Source organism: Hetaerina americana, unplaced genomic scaffold, assembly GCF_022747635.1.
Source record: "Hetaerina americana unplaced genomic scaffold, ioHetAmer1.1.p SCAF_8, whole genome shotgun sequence".
Taxonomy (NCBI): domain Eukaryota; kingdom Metazoa; phylum Arthropoda; class Insecta; order Odonata; family Calopterygidae; genus Hetaerina; species Hetaerina americana.
In genome coordinates this window covers 44,543,667-44,559,750 of record NW_027287427.1, presented here as the reverse complement: position 1 = coordinate 44,559,750, position 16,084 = coordinate 44,543,667, and the positions used below count along the sequence as shown (strand labels likewise).

Genomic DNA, 16,084 nt, shown 5'->3' with positions numbered 1-16,084 from the left:
CTAATCATAGCTCAAAAACGTGGGTATCTAAAATATGTTATGAGACGTTACCTAGTGCTTGCAAATATTTTTTCACATAAAAATTATGTATCAGAAAAATGGCCGCTACCCTCGTCTTTCGGGCTATTACACATATTTAACATCATTTTTAAAGATTTTCTTGCGAATAAAGGAAAATTTTGCTGAAAGGGCTTTCAATGAGATAGTTTTTAAATTACAACGTAAAATTATACAGTTTTAGCTTCAAAATGCTCAAACCATGGGGAAATGAAGTAAATTTAGAAGGAAAACTTTTTCATTTTTTCTAGTGTCATATGAAGGCTTTTATTTACGCATCCACTTGTTTTATTTATTTTTTATTTATTTGTGTACCCTGCAAGCCACCGCTAGGATGTGTGGCAGGGGGTGAATATACACCAGAATAATTTTTACCTGAACATAACCCTACCGCGGTCGGACAATGCTATTATGATCCCTTATCGTTCATGGAAAAAATGACATCTTAAATCTTACTGTTCTACACTTGACCTCCCTAATTTTGTTGACATCATCTCTCCTTCAGCAGTACGATGTAGGTACACATTTATAAAATCACTGGTAAAGAGATGTCCTTACAATTTATGCAAGAGATTTAATCTGTAAATTAACCTTCGCTCCGTGAGTGATTCCCAGCCTAGCTGCTCTAATATTTTGGACACGCGACTAAGTTTATCATAACAACGTTTTACTAATCTATCATTTATTGATCGATTCATGGTTGTATGAAAGTGCATACAGCCACGAATTTATTTTTTTATCTTGCGTGAGTGCCATACTCTCAATAAAGAAGCGACGATATTCAGGTACGGAAAAATCGAAAGTAAAATCCCAAGGATCCCCTCGACGAGGCAAAAAAAATCTCAGAGTTTGCCGGCAGCATGATCTCCTGCAGAAAAAAAACATGAACCGTTTTCGTGGTGGAAAAATTGGGCCCGAATTTTTTTTTCGGGCGGCCTCGCATTCCCTGTTAACAATTCATTATTGATGCTTCGATGAACTACTGAGATCAGATTTTCTGATATGTGAGAGGAAACCGAGTGAGGGTATATTGACAGACGTATGGGGCATTTTTTTTACGTAAATGCCACGATTTAAGTTATGCTGCTAGTTGAGGCTGTACTGGTCTCACCCCACCCCACTCTCCACCCACTCAGTCATGTATTTATTGGAAACGAGTCACGTACTCACAATTTTAATCGTAATTTAAAATCTTGAAGCAATCACGATGACAAAAAAAATTCACTGTTTCTCCCTTATTTCAACCTGCTCCGGGGTCCTTGTTTGCATTCCCGCACGGAATTTAAACGTTATGACCTTACTTGTGAAAGCTTCCTTTGATTTTTTCGACTGGTAATTAAGTAATGAACTGATAATAAAGTCATGTAAGTGGGAGGGGGGGGTCTTACCACCGAGGTCAGCCCATCCTTCTTGGGGAGGCGAGTATTTGAATTATTAGGGTTAAGCCAGGGAGAAGATAGAAGAAAGGAAGAGCTTTCTCTGTTTAGCCCTTTCTCTCGAAATGCTAAAACAGGCCCAGTTTCTCAAACCTTTCAGATGGAATTGGAAATGATTGTAAATGCTTGTAAAAATCCTTTCCAACTGAAATTCGACTTCTGCCATTATATCGAAGATACATTGAGTCAAATACGGACGACGACGTTTCGACGACGGCAATCCACGCTTTACCGCGAATCATTTCTTGATTTGTCAGAATGTTTCGTTGAAAATGCGTGTCATCGGCAAAAATAATCGTCCATCGAGGATCAAATTGTCAATTGAGTCTCTTTTGGAAAATGAGCGATCTAATCAAGAATCAACAAAAGTACCGATTACTTGCTATTGCCCGATGAAGAAATAGGAATCGTACTTTTATACCAGCAAACTAAGGAATCTCGGTATTACCTTAAAGATATGCCTATAAAGTAAACGCGTAGAAATTGAGTTTAAATTATGCTTTTAGATTGTCTGAGACTACTGCTGATCGTCAAATCTTGATCATTCTACGATATTTTGCACCAGGTAGTGTTCTAGTGAAGTTTCTGCATTTCAAGCATTTGTAGACGGAAACCAATAACGAATTTGTTACTAAAGCAAAATACAATTAACAAAGTATCATGGTATTTGGCCTAAAAGAATATCAGGGAGTGCTAAGCCTCTTAAATTTGATATCTGAAATTATTTATTTATTTGGGATACATTGCTGTTAGGCGATAAGCCGGGTGGCAATGACATGATATAACAAACAGTAGTCATTCTTAAAACATATCACAGTGTCATTAAATAGTCGCCATTAAATAGTGTCATTTAACAATCCCATCATGTATACCTTTTGCATTCACGCCTAAATGATTTAATGCTTTTGGGTAAGGGCTTAAAGAGTTCATCAGGCAGCTGGTTCCACTCTTTGATTCCCATATTTAGGAACGAAAACTTGGCGGTGTTTGTCCTTTGGGGCATGTATTTGATTTTAAGCGGGTGATCATTCCTGCCGAGATAACATGGCTTATTTACACTCTCGTTCAGTTCTTTCCAGCCTCCGTCAGCTTTCAATATTTTAAAAATGGCACACAGTCTATTCAGCTTCCGTCTGTTCTTTAGTGACCCCCATCCTAGTGAGCCTAGCATGTCACTTACACTGTCGGTCTGCCTATGTCGCCCTAAAACGTACCTGGCAGCCTTCCTTTGCACTGCTTCTAATTTTTTCACATGCCCTATTTCAAAGGGATCCCATACTGTGGTCGCATATTCGACAATAGGCCTTACAATTGTTTTGTAGGCCAATTCTTTAGTTGATTTAGTGCTTCCTTTGAGGCTCCGCATGACCCAGTGGAGCGATTTAAAGGCCTTGCCTACCACATAATCTGTGTGAAGTCCCCACCCTAAGTCTTTACTTAGGTGTACCCCTAGATATTTACAATTATCTTTTGTTACAATCGTTTCTCCCATTATTTTATATACCCTTCCCTCACCTGCCTTCCTTTTGGAGAATGAGATGTGGATAGTTTTTGCAATGTTTATCTCCATTTTGTTGATTTTGATCCAATTAGCCACGTTATCTATGTCACCCTGCAGAACGTCGCGATCACTGCTGCTGCTGATTTCCCTATAGAGTATACAGTCATCAGCGAACAATCGTATTTTGGAATTGACACATTCCGCAAGGTCATTCACGTAACAAAGAAACAGAGGAGGACCAAGCACGCTACCCTGAGGTACTCCGGATGTGACGCGGGTTTCTTCTGAGATTTTGTGCCCAACACGAACCTGCTGGGTTCTATCTTGTAGGAAGGCCTTCGTCCATAGTAGTACTCTTTTATCAATATTTAGTTTTCCAATTTTATCTAACAATCTGTCATGGGGAACCCTGTCGAAGGCTTGAGAAGTCGAGTATAACTGCATCTATTTCTTTACCTTTGTCTAAGCAGTCTGATATTTCCTGGCAGAGTCCAAGTAGTTGGGTTTCGCATGAGTACCCTTTGCGAAAGCCATGTTGGTATTTAAATAGCCAGTCCTTATCCTCCCAGAAGTCACGTAGATATTTTGCGACCTTCTTCTCCATTAGTTTACAGGTTACAGACGTTAGGCTAATCGGGCGATAGTTCTCTACACTGCTATTGGTCCCACCCTTAAAAATTGGTATTACATAAGCCTTCCTCCAATCATCGGGGATTTGATGATTATTTAACGTAATGTTAAAAATGGTGCGCAGATACGGTATCATTGCCTCTGACCCTAATTTGAGTGCGTCTTCAGAGATGTTGTCAGGGCCAATCGATTTGTTGACTTTAAGCTTTTTCACTTTGTCCATAACTTCGCGGTCACAGATCTTCATATACTTAGGAATAACAATATTACTCTTTGAAGGTGTGATGACTAGTTCGCCCGGACATAATACGTTCTCCCCTTCACAAACATGAAAAACACGTGGGGGGAGGTAGATTGTTCCTAGTTTAAAAATATTAGTGGCAGAATTCATTACAGTGTTTGAAAATGTGAGGATATACTATTCCATTGGGTGGAGCACTGAGCTACTGATCGCCGGGCCTGCGTTCGATTTCCGCGAACTCTGTACATCCTCAACTTCACCCAATTTGTGTCCTTTTTCGGGGGCTAAAACTTCCTGGGAAACCTTAGATGGTAGAGGGAAAGGAACTGGCCTCCTTACCCTGGTGTGTGAATTTCAGACGCCGTGGGGGCTTAGTACGACATGAGCTCTATGACAACCTATCAAACCAACCTTGTGGCTGATAGCTGTGGTTTTTTTAATGTAGCATTTTTAATGCATTTCATTTAAAAGTATGGGATAGGTGAACATGAGAGTGGCAATATTTATTTTTTAATTCATTAATTTACGGAATTCCCAAGATTTACTCATAAACTGTGATGGAAAGGAAGAGCATTAATGGACGTTAAATTATAAATATTAAAATATGATAGTGGAATTTTTCAATTTTAACCTCTCATTTCAACTGGATTTAAAATTAAATATTAATTATTGCATTTTATTTTATTTATAATAGATATATGAATAATTCACAGAGAATTCCGGAAAATAATCAAGGATTAAAAATTGCATTCTATCTCAGTGTAAATACTAAATTATGATAAATAATTAAGAATTATTACCAAAAAATGGGTTATTGTATATTCTACATAGATATTACGTGTCACCACTCCATTACTAGGTACAAAATTACTCCAGCGAATGCATAAAAAAATAGAAGAAAACATTTACAATTTTAAATTTTTAATTTTTATTCCTCATTTTCAAATTGCAATCTAACCACACTTGCAGGATTGAATAGTAAAAACCGAGCGGTCTCCTATGTATTTTTTAATCTACAAATTTACATTAAATATCTATATACTTTAATTCACACTCACAGACCGCTAGTGAGCATGTTTCCAAAATGAATTTACGCATTTAAATCCCAAAAATTAATTAAAAGTTAAATGCTGTCATTGTTTAAAATATAATGTGCAGTTTATGGTAGGTTCTGGAGGGACACACTGACTAGCCAGGGCTACATTTATCACCCTCGTCCAGCAAGAGACAACTTGACATCTCAAACTGTTCCTCAATTCTGCATATTTTACATCTCCCTAAATTCTGTGCGTTCTCTCCTGCCTTACGTTCTCCCCTCTATTCCGTTGTAATTGTTCTTAATTTTTTGTGTGAATCCCTTATTTTCATAATTCGAATTCTAAGTACTTTGAGAAGGCGCGGGTAAGTTTTTATGCTCATGGGAAGTATCAACCAAATTAGTTTCAGAAGACCGTTCATGATGCCACGTGATTAAAATTTTAAAGATATTTCCGAGAGAATTTTGAAAAAACTTCCTCCACTCACTCGAATTAAATTCTTAAATGTTCTTCGAGTGATCAAATGGTCCTCAGAACATATGTCCCGGTGTCAGTAGCTCGTTATTTTTTCTCCTTCGGAGGCATCTCAATATTGATGAATGGGCACGGCCGAAGTTATCCAACGTGAAACGGCTTCCTTTTCTCATCTCCAGTCTTCCCACCGGAGGGGAAGACGGGTGCCCTCTAGGCACAGCAGGAGGTTCATCATCCCGCGTATCAAATTCGCGAAGAAAGACGCCCATTTTTTCTGCATTTCTTTTTTCCCCTTCCCCGATGGCCTCGCATTCCTCCCCGAAGTCACGTTTCGTGGCACACTCTTAAAGATCCGAGAGGTTCTCCACTGTGGCGTTGATGCGAGCAGAGACTACATGCGTCTTATCTTCGCAAACATCCATGCCTCTTGTGGGGCGAGGGGGATGAGGATGTCAGGGAAAGTTGCGCACCGTGTGGGTGGGGAGCGATAGGCTTTTGTGTGTGCTCGCCCCACCCTTTCGGTCCTCAAAAGTGAGAGTCAGTTTCCTATCCGATCCCTAACCCCCAACGTGTTCAAATGTCACGCAATTGGTGTGCATTCAGGGTCGTCAAAACTTCTGCATCCTACCCTTGCAAACCACCTTTGAAATTGTAACTTTACAATGCCATGAATTTGTCGGATGAATTAAATAATTAAGTGAATGAACGAAATGTATCAGGTGATATCACTTGAAATGATAGTTCATTATAAATCAATTTATTTTTAATTCTATTTTTAACGTTTGCTACTCGTGAAATGTTGTAAGTGAGGTGACTTTCATGTTTTTGAGTGACCGAGTTACTTAATTCAACCGATTACCTGTTGGCTGGTAGTTATTGCTATTTGGCAGTCTACAGGTTTAGGTAGGTTTTGTGTGGACACAGATTGAACATCGCTAAATTTCTTAGCTTTCACTAATAAGACACAACGTGACATCCCGCCTTACGACAAAAAACTGACTCCTTCAAACGCCACACCCATACATATCCAAGCTTCGCCCAACAAGACACAACCTGTCACCTAACACTGTATTAAATCCTTCTTCAACTCTACAAACATTGTTCCTTCCTTCATTTAATCCAACATGCCTAACATTTTCATCCCCCTACCTCGCTTGACTTAGTCCTACCCTCTTATCACTGTTTTCAGCGTCCCTTCCCCAATTAAAATGTTCTGCATCCAACTCGCCTGCCTCCTTAAGGTTTATTCCAGCAATGCCAATACCACCTTAACATGCGTCGTTTATTTTCCTTTTCGTTCATTTTAACTTTCCGTCCTCCTCCACGGCCAAATCTCAAAACATTCCAATCTACGCCCATCATACTATATTTCTTCAATGATCATTTCTCCACGCCGAGCAAAATCACGCTTTATTTCCGGGGAATGATGAAATGCTATAAAAAGAATGCAAAATAATGGAAGACTTTGAAACATTGCTCTTTACTATTTTTATTTTTCAAGAAATACTATAATATTTAAATTAGGATAATTCCTCCCAAAAAATAAACCAAGGGTCTCGTTGTCAAAAAATAAAAATCACAGTTTGGGTTAGCTGTCATTGTCTAAATTGGGAAAACTGAATTGGAACTTAGTACCCAAATACTATTACGAGATAGGTACTCGTAGGTAGATGACATTGCAAACACTTAACGATCATCATCACGAGTTGCCAATCCGAGGATTGGTCTCTACTACCATCCAAACCGTTCTTTCCCCTGCTAATTTCTTCATTCCCTCACAGCTCCTTTTACAGGCATCTTCCATCATCTCTTCGAAATTAATGCTAGGCCTTCTTCCACCAGGCAAAGAAAGTAGGGGCGGAACCTGATATTCTTTGAACGCTTGCTACCGGTGAAAGATTGAAAACGAGATGACTCTCAATAACACATATTAGTTTCCAACGTATTTAATTCAAACGTCTGCTTTTTGGCGTGGATACATGGCTTCCGTTGAGTAATAAAAGGCTATGAGATGAATGTGAAACGGGACTTCTTCCAATGTGCGTTTCTCGATTGAAGGTAATGTGAAAATTATGATAACTCTTGTTTCTCAAGAATCTTTCGGAACAACAATTTGGGAGAAAAGCAAAATGTCTTGTTCATTGGATATAAATACAAATGTTCATGGTGATTCACTAATATAACTGCTTTGGAAAATTGAAGAAAAAGCTTGTTTACTAATCGGGTCTTCAAATTTGTGTCGCAAAATAATAAAGTAAATAATTATTTCAATATTAAATTGCACTATTAATTAGTTAATCATGGGCAGAGAAAATGTTTTCGTATCCTTTAAGAGCAAGAGATAACTTAAGTTTCATTCAAGTAAGCTTCTAGATGCATTTGGTGTCGCTTCATAAGAGGAACAGGGTTGCAGCTTTGTGCAATTGGGGTGAAAATGAAAATATTAAAAATTTGAAATTAAGTTTTTAAAAGCACTCTTTTGTAACTTTGCAGGATAGGTCCTCGCCCAGAGTATAGAGAGAGCTGGGAAAAATTCTTTCCAGAATCCTTCAATTTGAGGTCAATTCTTTCAAAAAATTACCATTTTCACATTAATTGACAGAAATCTTTGCAAAGACTTGATTGGTAAACGGTTTGTACAATAAGATCTCTGCATTTTTTCAGTGTGTCTAGTCATTGGGTAAAGAGCCGGGACGCAGAAAGTCCAAATCATTAAACCGTAGAATAGCTCCTGGGAAACCACAACCCACGATTACACTCCCATTTTGGAAAGAAATAGACCAGCAAAAGGGAGTCGCCATGCTTTATCCGATGCCAGAACATTCACTACTGCCATGAAGGTCCGTGGTGAAATACTTCATAGTATAGGATCATATCGCTGGCCTAACCTATGAATATCTTCCGATCTCTAAAGTGATGATTCTAAAATAAGTCTTTTAAAATGATAGAGTACACCCTTTTTCCAGCATTGACTTCTCATTTGACTTATTCACAAAATAATATGTTTATTGTTAATTTATTTTATTCATGGTCAGGAAACCTTAACGTTCTGGCTTCCCACCCAGTGGGCCCGAGTTCAAATCCCGGCAGTGTTGAATATTTTTCAGCGGTATCTCGATCCCTACTTGAGGTACTTTGTGGAAGGCACTTTGAGTGAGTACGCCGTCCATCAGATGGGACGTTAAGTTGCGGACCCCTTGGCGCCTTTAATAAAGAGCAGGCTAATGCCGATGCCGGGTTTCTCTCCTCTCTTCATCCTTTCCTGTCCATCCCCTATGGCGCAAATGACCTCAGCTGTCGGTCGCCTCCCATACAAACTACTACTACTGGGTACCTCCACCCCAAGGTTCATGTCAAACCTTGAGATCAACAAAGGGATACCAATCCACACTGAGAGAGCACCCACATTATCTTAGATTAGTTCAGTGAATAATGTTAACTATTTGTAGGTCACGTAGGAGTTCAAAGGTGGAGAAATTGACTGCCAAGCATTACAGTCGAGTGTGTTGTGGGACTGCCAATCCTCTGAATTTCTAAGTAGAAATATGAAGGGTCTTAAAATTGATTGAGCAGGCTAAAATTCAATTAATATTTATGGGAAGCAACAAGAGGTAAAACCCAAAGAGGCAAGAAAAGTCTATGAATGGAATTTTGATAGGTGATGGAATGTTGAAGACTGTCTGAGAGGAAAATTGGTCAGGTAAAGTAGTGGGAGCAGGAGAATAGGTATATTAGGCGAAATGAAGGGAACTAGAATATAGTATACTCATCATTGGAGAAGGGTTTATTTAAATGTGGGATGTAGTCTAGTTAGGCAAGGTTAAGAAATCTAGGCATATGTCCATCTAAGACCTATCTTAAAAGGAAAGCTTCATAATGAATTGATTCATTTTCTCTATTAGAAGACATATTTCCAGGATTATCATGTTTTACACCACCCTATTTTCAGAATGTTTTGTACCCTTACTCAGCAGGCCCACTTCTACCTAGGGGTGTAGTCACTACTCTTAGTCCAAATCCCACGGGTAAAAAGACATGCTTTTTCTTTATCCCTTTCCCTGCAGCTATCTCTTTAGGATTTGGATCTCCTCTTAGCAAGAACAGTGACAGGTATCATGACTAAGGAACTGTTTTTTGATAAAAATATCCATGAGTAAGAAAAGTGATGTTAATGTCAAATTAAATTTAGTATGAATTTTATTGTAATGTACGAGAAGAAGGTATCTCAAAATTAATTGACTGTAGAAGCCTTAACTCTGTGAAATTCCATCTCTATGCAAACAGAAATATAATTACTGAGTATACATTGTATATTGTGAAACTTTACCCAGTAATTTTATTTCTAAAGGTTAAAGGTTTACTTGTGGGGAATCAGAGTGTAATTAAAAAAGAGGTGATGAGAGTTAACTAGATTGTGATGTTAAAAGCATGTTCAAAGCAGCCTACTGAGGGACTGTACCAGTACATCCACAGCATTGGAAAGATAAATCAGCATCTGCACTATTTTTTTAAATTAAAAAAATCACCATGAAAAGGCAAAATGTAGTTTAAAAATATTTCTTTGATTCTTTCAGCATATTACTTTTTGTCCCTACTGAATTAAATCCTGCCTGCAACTCTGATCTTACTCCACATAATAAAGTATTTAGACAGTTATTAAGTTCTGTCAAAAATATTATGTCCATACTCTTTTCTCATTCTACCAAGATTTCAGGAAATTTCATTCATCAAATTGTTTTACCAGGAAGTAGTTTGGTCATTTCAGGTGCCTTTTTGAATATTTTATTCCTAATGCATCTATCTAGTGATCAGAAATATCCCACTGATGAATTTTAAGTTGCTTTGGCCTCACCGAAATTGGTATGAAATGTATAGATAGATATTAACTGGTGCCACCTATTTGTGTTTCATGCATTTAGCATCGGAATCCATGTTATTACTCTGTAAAATCTGTGGTTCCTCAGTAAGTTCTGGTTCTGGTAAAGTCACTTGTTTTGGGTATGTTCAGAGATATCACCATGATTATCTTGGAGACATAAGAGATGATGAAATGGGTGTACTATGCATGAATGTGAAAAACTTTCAGGTGGTAAGAAAGAAAAATTCATTCACTATATCAGATCTATACAATAGTATAAGTACCTGCAAATAGATAAATATCATTGCTACAGAACTACTCAAGAGATTAGAAAAAGTGGAAGGAAGAATTTTTTAGGACTCATTTATGAACAAGAAATTTGTAAGAAGACTTCATTTGGTTAATATGAATTCCCATCCCAAAAAGCAGTTTTATGTGATTACTATAGATGTAGAACAACAAGTGATTTTGCTTGAAACAAAGGAAGTAGGTACTCAGGAAAATCAATGTGGAAGGATGCCAAATAAAGACTTAAGAAGGACAAGATTGTAAACAGAGCGGCAAGGGGTATGCATGATGCAATAGCAATTTTGATGTCACCGATTGAAAAAATTGTAAGCTGATTTACCTTAGAGGTATTTTTCAGAAAGTCCCCAGTTTAAACCTGGGCAACACCTCCAAACGCCCCACATTAAACAAAACCTCTGAGATTTATGGAATACCAGAATTTACAGTTTTAGAACAGACTAAATGTGTAAAATTCAATTTAGCTGATACTATTTCAAATCTATTTAGACATCAAGATACTGAACAGTGATGAGAAAGAAATTACATAATGTTAAATAGCTTATTAAAAATCATTTTTAACATTGCTAAAAATATTTTGTTCAAATCCATGGGGAGATAAAATATCAGGGGTCAATTCTGGCTATTCGCAATCCCAGACTTAACCAAAAGCATATTTCAAAGATATGCTATATGGTAATGTGGTAGCATAGTCTGTTAAGTAAATTGTGTAGATTTTCATAATGAGATTTTTTTAATGGGACTTGAAGGCAGGCTTATTTATTTGCAAAACTCAGGCAAGGAGAGGGTAGGTGGAGAGAGGTCCCTTCATGTGCTCAAGCTCACCTTCTCACTGTACTTCCCTGCACACTCTCCTCCTGTGAGTTCACAAATAGATTCAATTACCTCCATTTCTTGTCACTATTATTGCTCCTGAAGATGTCACCCATGTGATGAAACCAGTTTCATTGCTTTAATGTTTCATCCCTATGATGTTTGCAAAACTGAAACTATGACGAGACTTGAAGATGAGGTTGCACCAATTTGACTTCACAACTGTTGATTTTCAATGCCTGATGGCCAGGTGTGAAATTGGGTTTAATATTAACATATCATGTAGTAATATCAAATATGATATAGTTTATTAAATAAATTTAGGCCTCATTTAGGATTTGCTTCTAGTTTAGGGGATCATCATGAAGCTAGATTGATTGCTGAATTAAATAACATACAGGGTAGAGGTGCTAGATTTGTAAACAATTGTTATGACAAATGGAGTAACATATCAAAACTATTAGAGGAACTAGGCTGGGAATCACTCTCAGAGCAAAGGTTAAATTACAGATTAAATCTCTTGCAATGATTGGAAGGATGCCTCTTTAGCAGTGATGTTCAATATGCATTATTATCCCTTTCATACTACCGTAGACGAGATGATGTCAATAAAATTTGAGAGATTAAGTGTAGAACAGATAGATATAAGATGTAATTTTTTCCATGAACTCTAACGGATCATTATAGCATTGTCCAACAACAGTAGAGGTAAAAATATTCGGGTCAAAATTAGTCTGATTCACCCACTGCCACACACCCTAGCGGTAGCTTGCAGAGAACTTAAAAAAAGATATTCAATACTCGGAAATTTCAGACTCTTGGGTCTAAACCAAGTGAGTTTATACAATAAACTCTTAACATTCTACTCTAAAATACATCTTCTCAAAATGGATTAATGAATCAGAAGAATCCTTGCAATATGAAGTAGTCCTTCCTATAAATATTATCATTACTGTGGATTCCTAGATATTCACTCCCCCTTCCCTAATTAATCCTTACTTAGCCAGTCTTTTGGCATTTTCTTCACCCTTTTGTTGATGATTCTTAGGTAGAGCTTTTATGCTGATAATTTATGTCCTCTTTCTTTGCCCTAATCTCAACTACTTTAGAACATTTTTCCTATTTATTTCCATTCTGCACATTCATGTAATTTCCCACTTTACTCTAATAAGAACTTTTTTAGAACTTTCATAAGAACTTCTCACTTTTCCTTAATTTCCCACTTGTACTGATGGATTAAAAGTGAATGATAATAATGCTTTCCTGTTACTCTACCTAATGATGTTTTTAATTGCATTTATAAGTAGACCTACTCACCATTACTTACATAGTCACAGCAAAGTGTCCAGATGTGTTTCTAGCCAATGAACTAAGAAATATATGTCATTTAGCAGTAATTATATCAAATATGTGGATTTCCTTTCATTTGGTGTTTCATGTTGTAGCTATATGGGCAGATGAAGGACTATGAAACTCGAACAACTATGCTATTACGGGGTGTCCTGAACTGTTGTTAAAATATCTTTTCACATCTTGAAACCCTGAAAAACAGAAGATACTTTCAGTTATCCATTATACAGATGTCTTCATTAGCTACTACAGGATAAAATATTGTTGATGTCCTTTGAATCAATGTGATTTAGAAGAAGTTTGCCAAGTAATACATTTCTTTTAATTTCCAGTTAAAAAGAAAACAAAATAATCACAAAGTATCTAATTTTTCCACATGACGGTAGCTTTCCTCATGGTTGGCAAAAGTTTTGCCTCTAAGAACTGCTAAGATAAAACCCTTCAACTATTACTTCAAAACTACAGTAATCACATGGAATATTGGTTAAGAGCATTACTGTCAAATGAAAAAGGATTTGTCTAGAAAAATTATAAATGAATAAATGACTTTACATAAATATTCTATTCTGGTGCTTTTATAACAGTCCTGCTAATTACTAGGACCCACCCATAGTAAGATAGTATTCTGTCGAAAGATGTCTTTCCTCAATATCTTATAATAATCAGAGCAGAGAAAACATTTCAATGGAGCAGGTAAAATATAGGTTGCAAGTAGGCCTGCAAATATGAAGAAGGCTGAAAATGACAAATCTATAAAAATAATTTGCTTTGATAAGGATAAAGAATTATGGCATTTGAAGTACACAACTTTGGCCCATTGTTTTTACTACTTGTTTGTGCAACTAATCCTTGAACTTGACCCTGTTGGTTTCTTTAAAGGATCCTCCTGTATTCAGAATCAAAACAAATATGATAATTGAGTTAATGATGCTCTCGTTACTTTCTATGTACTAACATGGCTTACTGATACACTGAAAATCTCAGAAAATTTATACATCCTCTCAACATGTTACCAACCAAGTTTTCTGTTATTGCAGCTCCAAGAGCAAATATTCTGCAAGCACTGGACGACCATGCATTTCCATGGGCACTGCAAACCTCAAGTCCCGGACTTCTATCAGCACAGAGTGCTGCTGAGGCTGCATTGTCACGAACATTGTTCTTTGATGATTATCCCCATCAAAGAGCCCTGGGAGCCTACATCTCATTCCGAAGGGAACAAGGACTGCCTGACATTCGCCTTGGAAGCATTAGATTTTCTTCACCTTTCCTGTTAGCATTGTGAAAATGGACATTAACTTTATAACGATTTATATGATTTTTCCTATACTGTAATCTGGTCTGGGTATTTCATCTTTCCTGGCCCATATTTAGGATTTCACTTAAGAGGTGGCATGATTATGACTTACAATGAGTTAATCATTATGAATTTAGTATGACAAAGAGCATGCAAACATCCTGGAATTTCATAATTGGTACATTTGAAGAGTCCCTTTGAATGTGAACAAACATTGATTTGTTTTCAATGGATACACTAACAAATCCAAGTATAAGTAAGATTAACCTTTTAAATGAACATGCATTAGTGATCCAGAACATATTATATACTGAGAGGTATGGTACGAATAGGTTTACGTCATTTTTATATCATGAAATATGGCAAAATATTCCTTTCATTTAATATAAAATCTTATATTAGATGTTTACACTAAATTCTGCCTTCAGCCTTAACATATAGATATCACCCCCCTTATTGACATTATTTATTACCTCCCCATTTATAAGGTAGGCACCATTTCTATAAATCCTCCGATCATAGCTTTGTTTAATTTTTTGCAAGCAATTAGTCTCCACCTCTAGAGTAAAATATACATACAGATGCAGTTCAGAAACAACATACATAAAGAAGAATAAATATCAAAATATTTGGTGAATGTGTATTTCTGTATGTTTTGTACATTTTCTGCTTCTGAAGTTACCAGTGTCCCTACTCATTATGCATAATAGTATATTGAGTACCTACTTACCTAGATATCAGAGATTGGGAAAATCATTCTGCACAGAGTTAACAATTATCTTATTAAGTATATCAAGTAAAACCTGCCAATTTTATTCGGATATGCATTCCATTTGAGTGGCACTAAGCCTATTCTATGTATGGCAATGTATATGTAGGTACCACACAAATTGACTTCTGAGCTTAAAATTTACCAGTGGTCATCCACCCATTTATTTAAATCCCATAATTTTGTTGGAATATTTTCAGTTTTATTTAATAGAATTAGGTACATAATAAGAACATAATACCATTGATTTATTTAGTGGTATTAATTTTCAAAACTATACTACAAAATTTAGTTACCTTTCTTCCATTGATCAATTAGTTCTACAATTTGCACAAAGGCCATTAATTTACAAATCAAATGTGATATCATCGATAAAAAAATAACAATTTGTAAAATCCTTCCCCCATATTTTCATCGCTAAGAGTAGGTTTTGATTTGCTGCCCTTCATTAGGTACCTACCTGCATAGTTTTTCGGCATGGATAAATAATTATTTATTTTTTTAATAGAATATAATAAATTGATTTTATGAAGGAGATGGTACCATGTATTTAAATGCCACAGAAGAAATACCTGGGAATAAGTGTACTGTAGTCGGTTACTATCTGTGTGGGCATGATTGACAAAAACCATGGTAATTGTAAATGGAGCATTCACAATAATTTTTGCAAGAAACAAAAACAATAGAAGAGAGGATACAAAATGTATCCTTGAATTAATGTCCATGAATCAGTGATTAAGTATGAAAAATATATTTTTTTAAAGTTTCCAATGCATAGAAAACAGTAAGAGAAGTAGTAGTAGATATTATTCACTGGCATCACAAGTAGATCATTAATAATGAGCACCATGTACAACAAACCCATGGATAATAAGGGACTACTGTATAAAATGTCTGTAATTATAGTTACCAAGTGTGCAATGAAAAAATATAATTCTGTTAGGTATATTTTAATCGAAATCAGAAAAATTTATGTGAACCATGTTAACAATATAAACTAATAAATGTAAAAATATATGACAAATAAAAATTTATTTTATTTCAGCCTTGCTGACCAAACATGAGACACATCAAGTGCAGTCAAAATGCAATAATTTCATCCAAATCAACCATCTTATCTTATAATCTGGATCTCGTCTTCCAAATGTTTCGGATATCCAAGTACATGATGATGTCTCATTTTTTCAAGCTTTTATTTATAGATATACCCCAAGAGGAGAACACGTCAATTTTGGAAAAATGATTGATCCTATTGTATCAACACTATGAAATGATAATTCAGGAACCAAAGCACTAGAGTCAACATACCATCTAT

General features: G+C 36.3%; 1 protein-coding gene across 1 annotated transcript in view; it reads left to right on the top strand.

Annotated features, from left to right (window-relative positions):
• The window catches only part of LOC139697696 (uncharacterized), a 234,166-nt gene extending 218,353 nt beyond the window's left edge, over positions 1 to 15,813 (top strand). The window contains exon 4 of the mRNA XM_071596516.1: positions 13,741 to 15,813. Coding sequence (XP_071452617.1) covers positions 13,741 to 13,988 — 248 coding nt within the window. The 3' untranslated portion in view covers positions 13,989 to 15,813. The remainder of the gene's footprint in view (positions 1 to 13,740) is intronic.
• Positions 15,814 to 16,084: the final 271 nt, after the last annotated feature.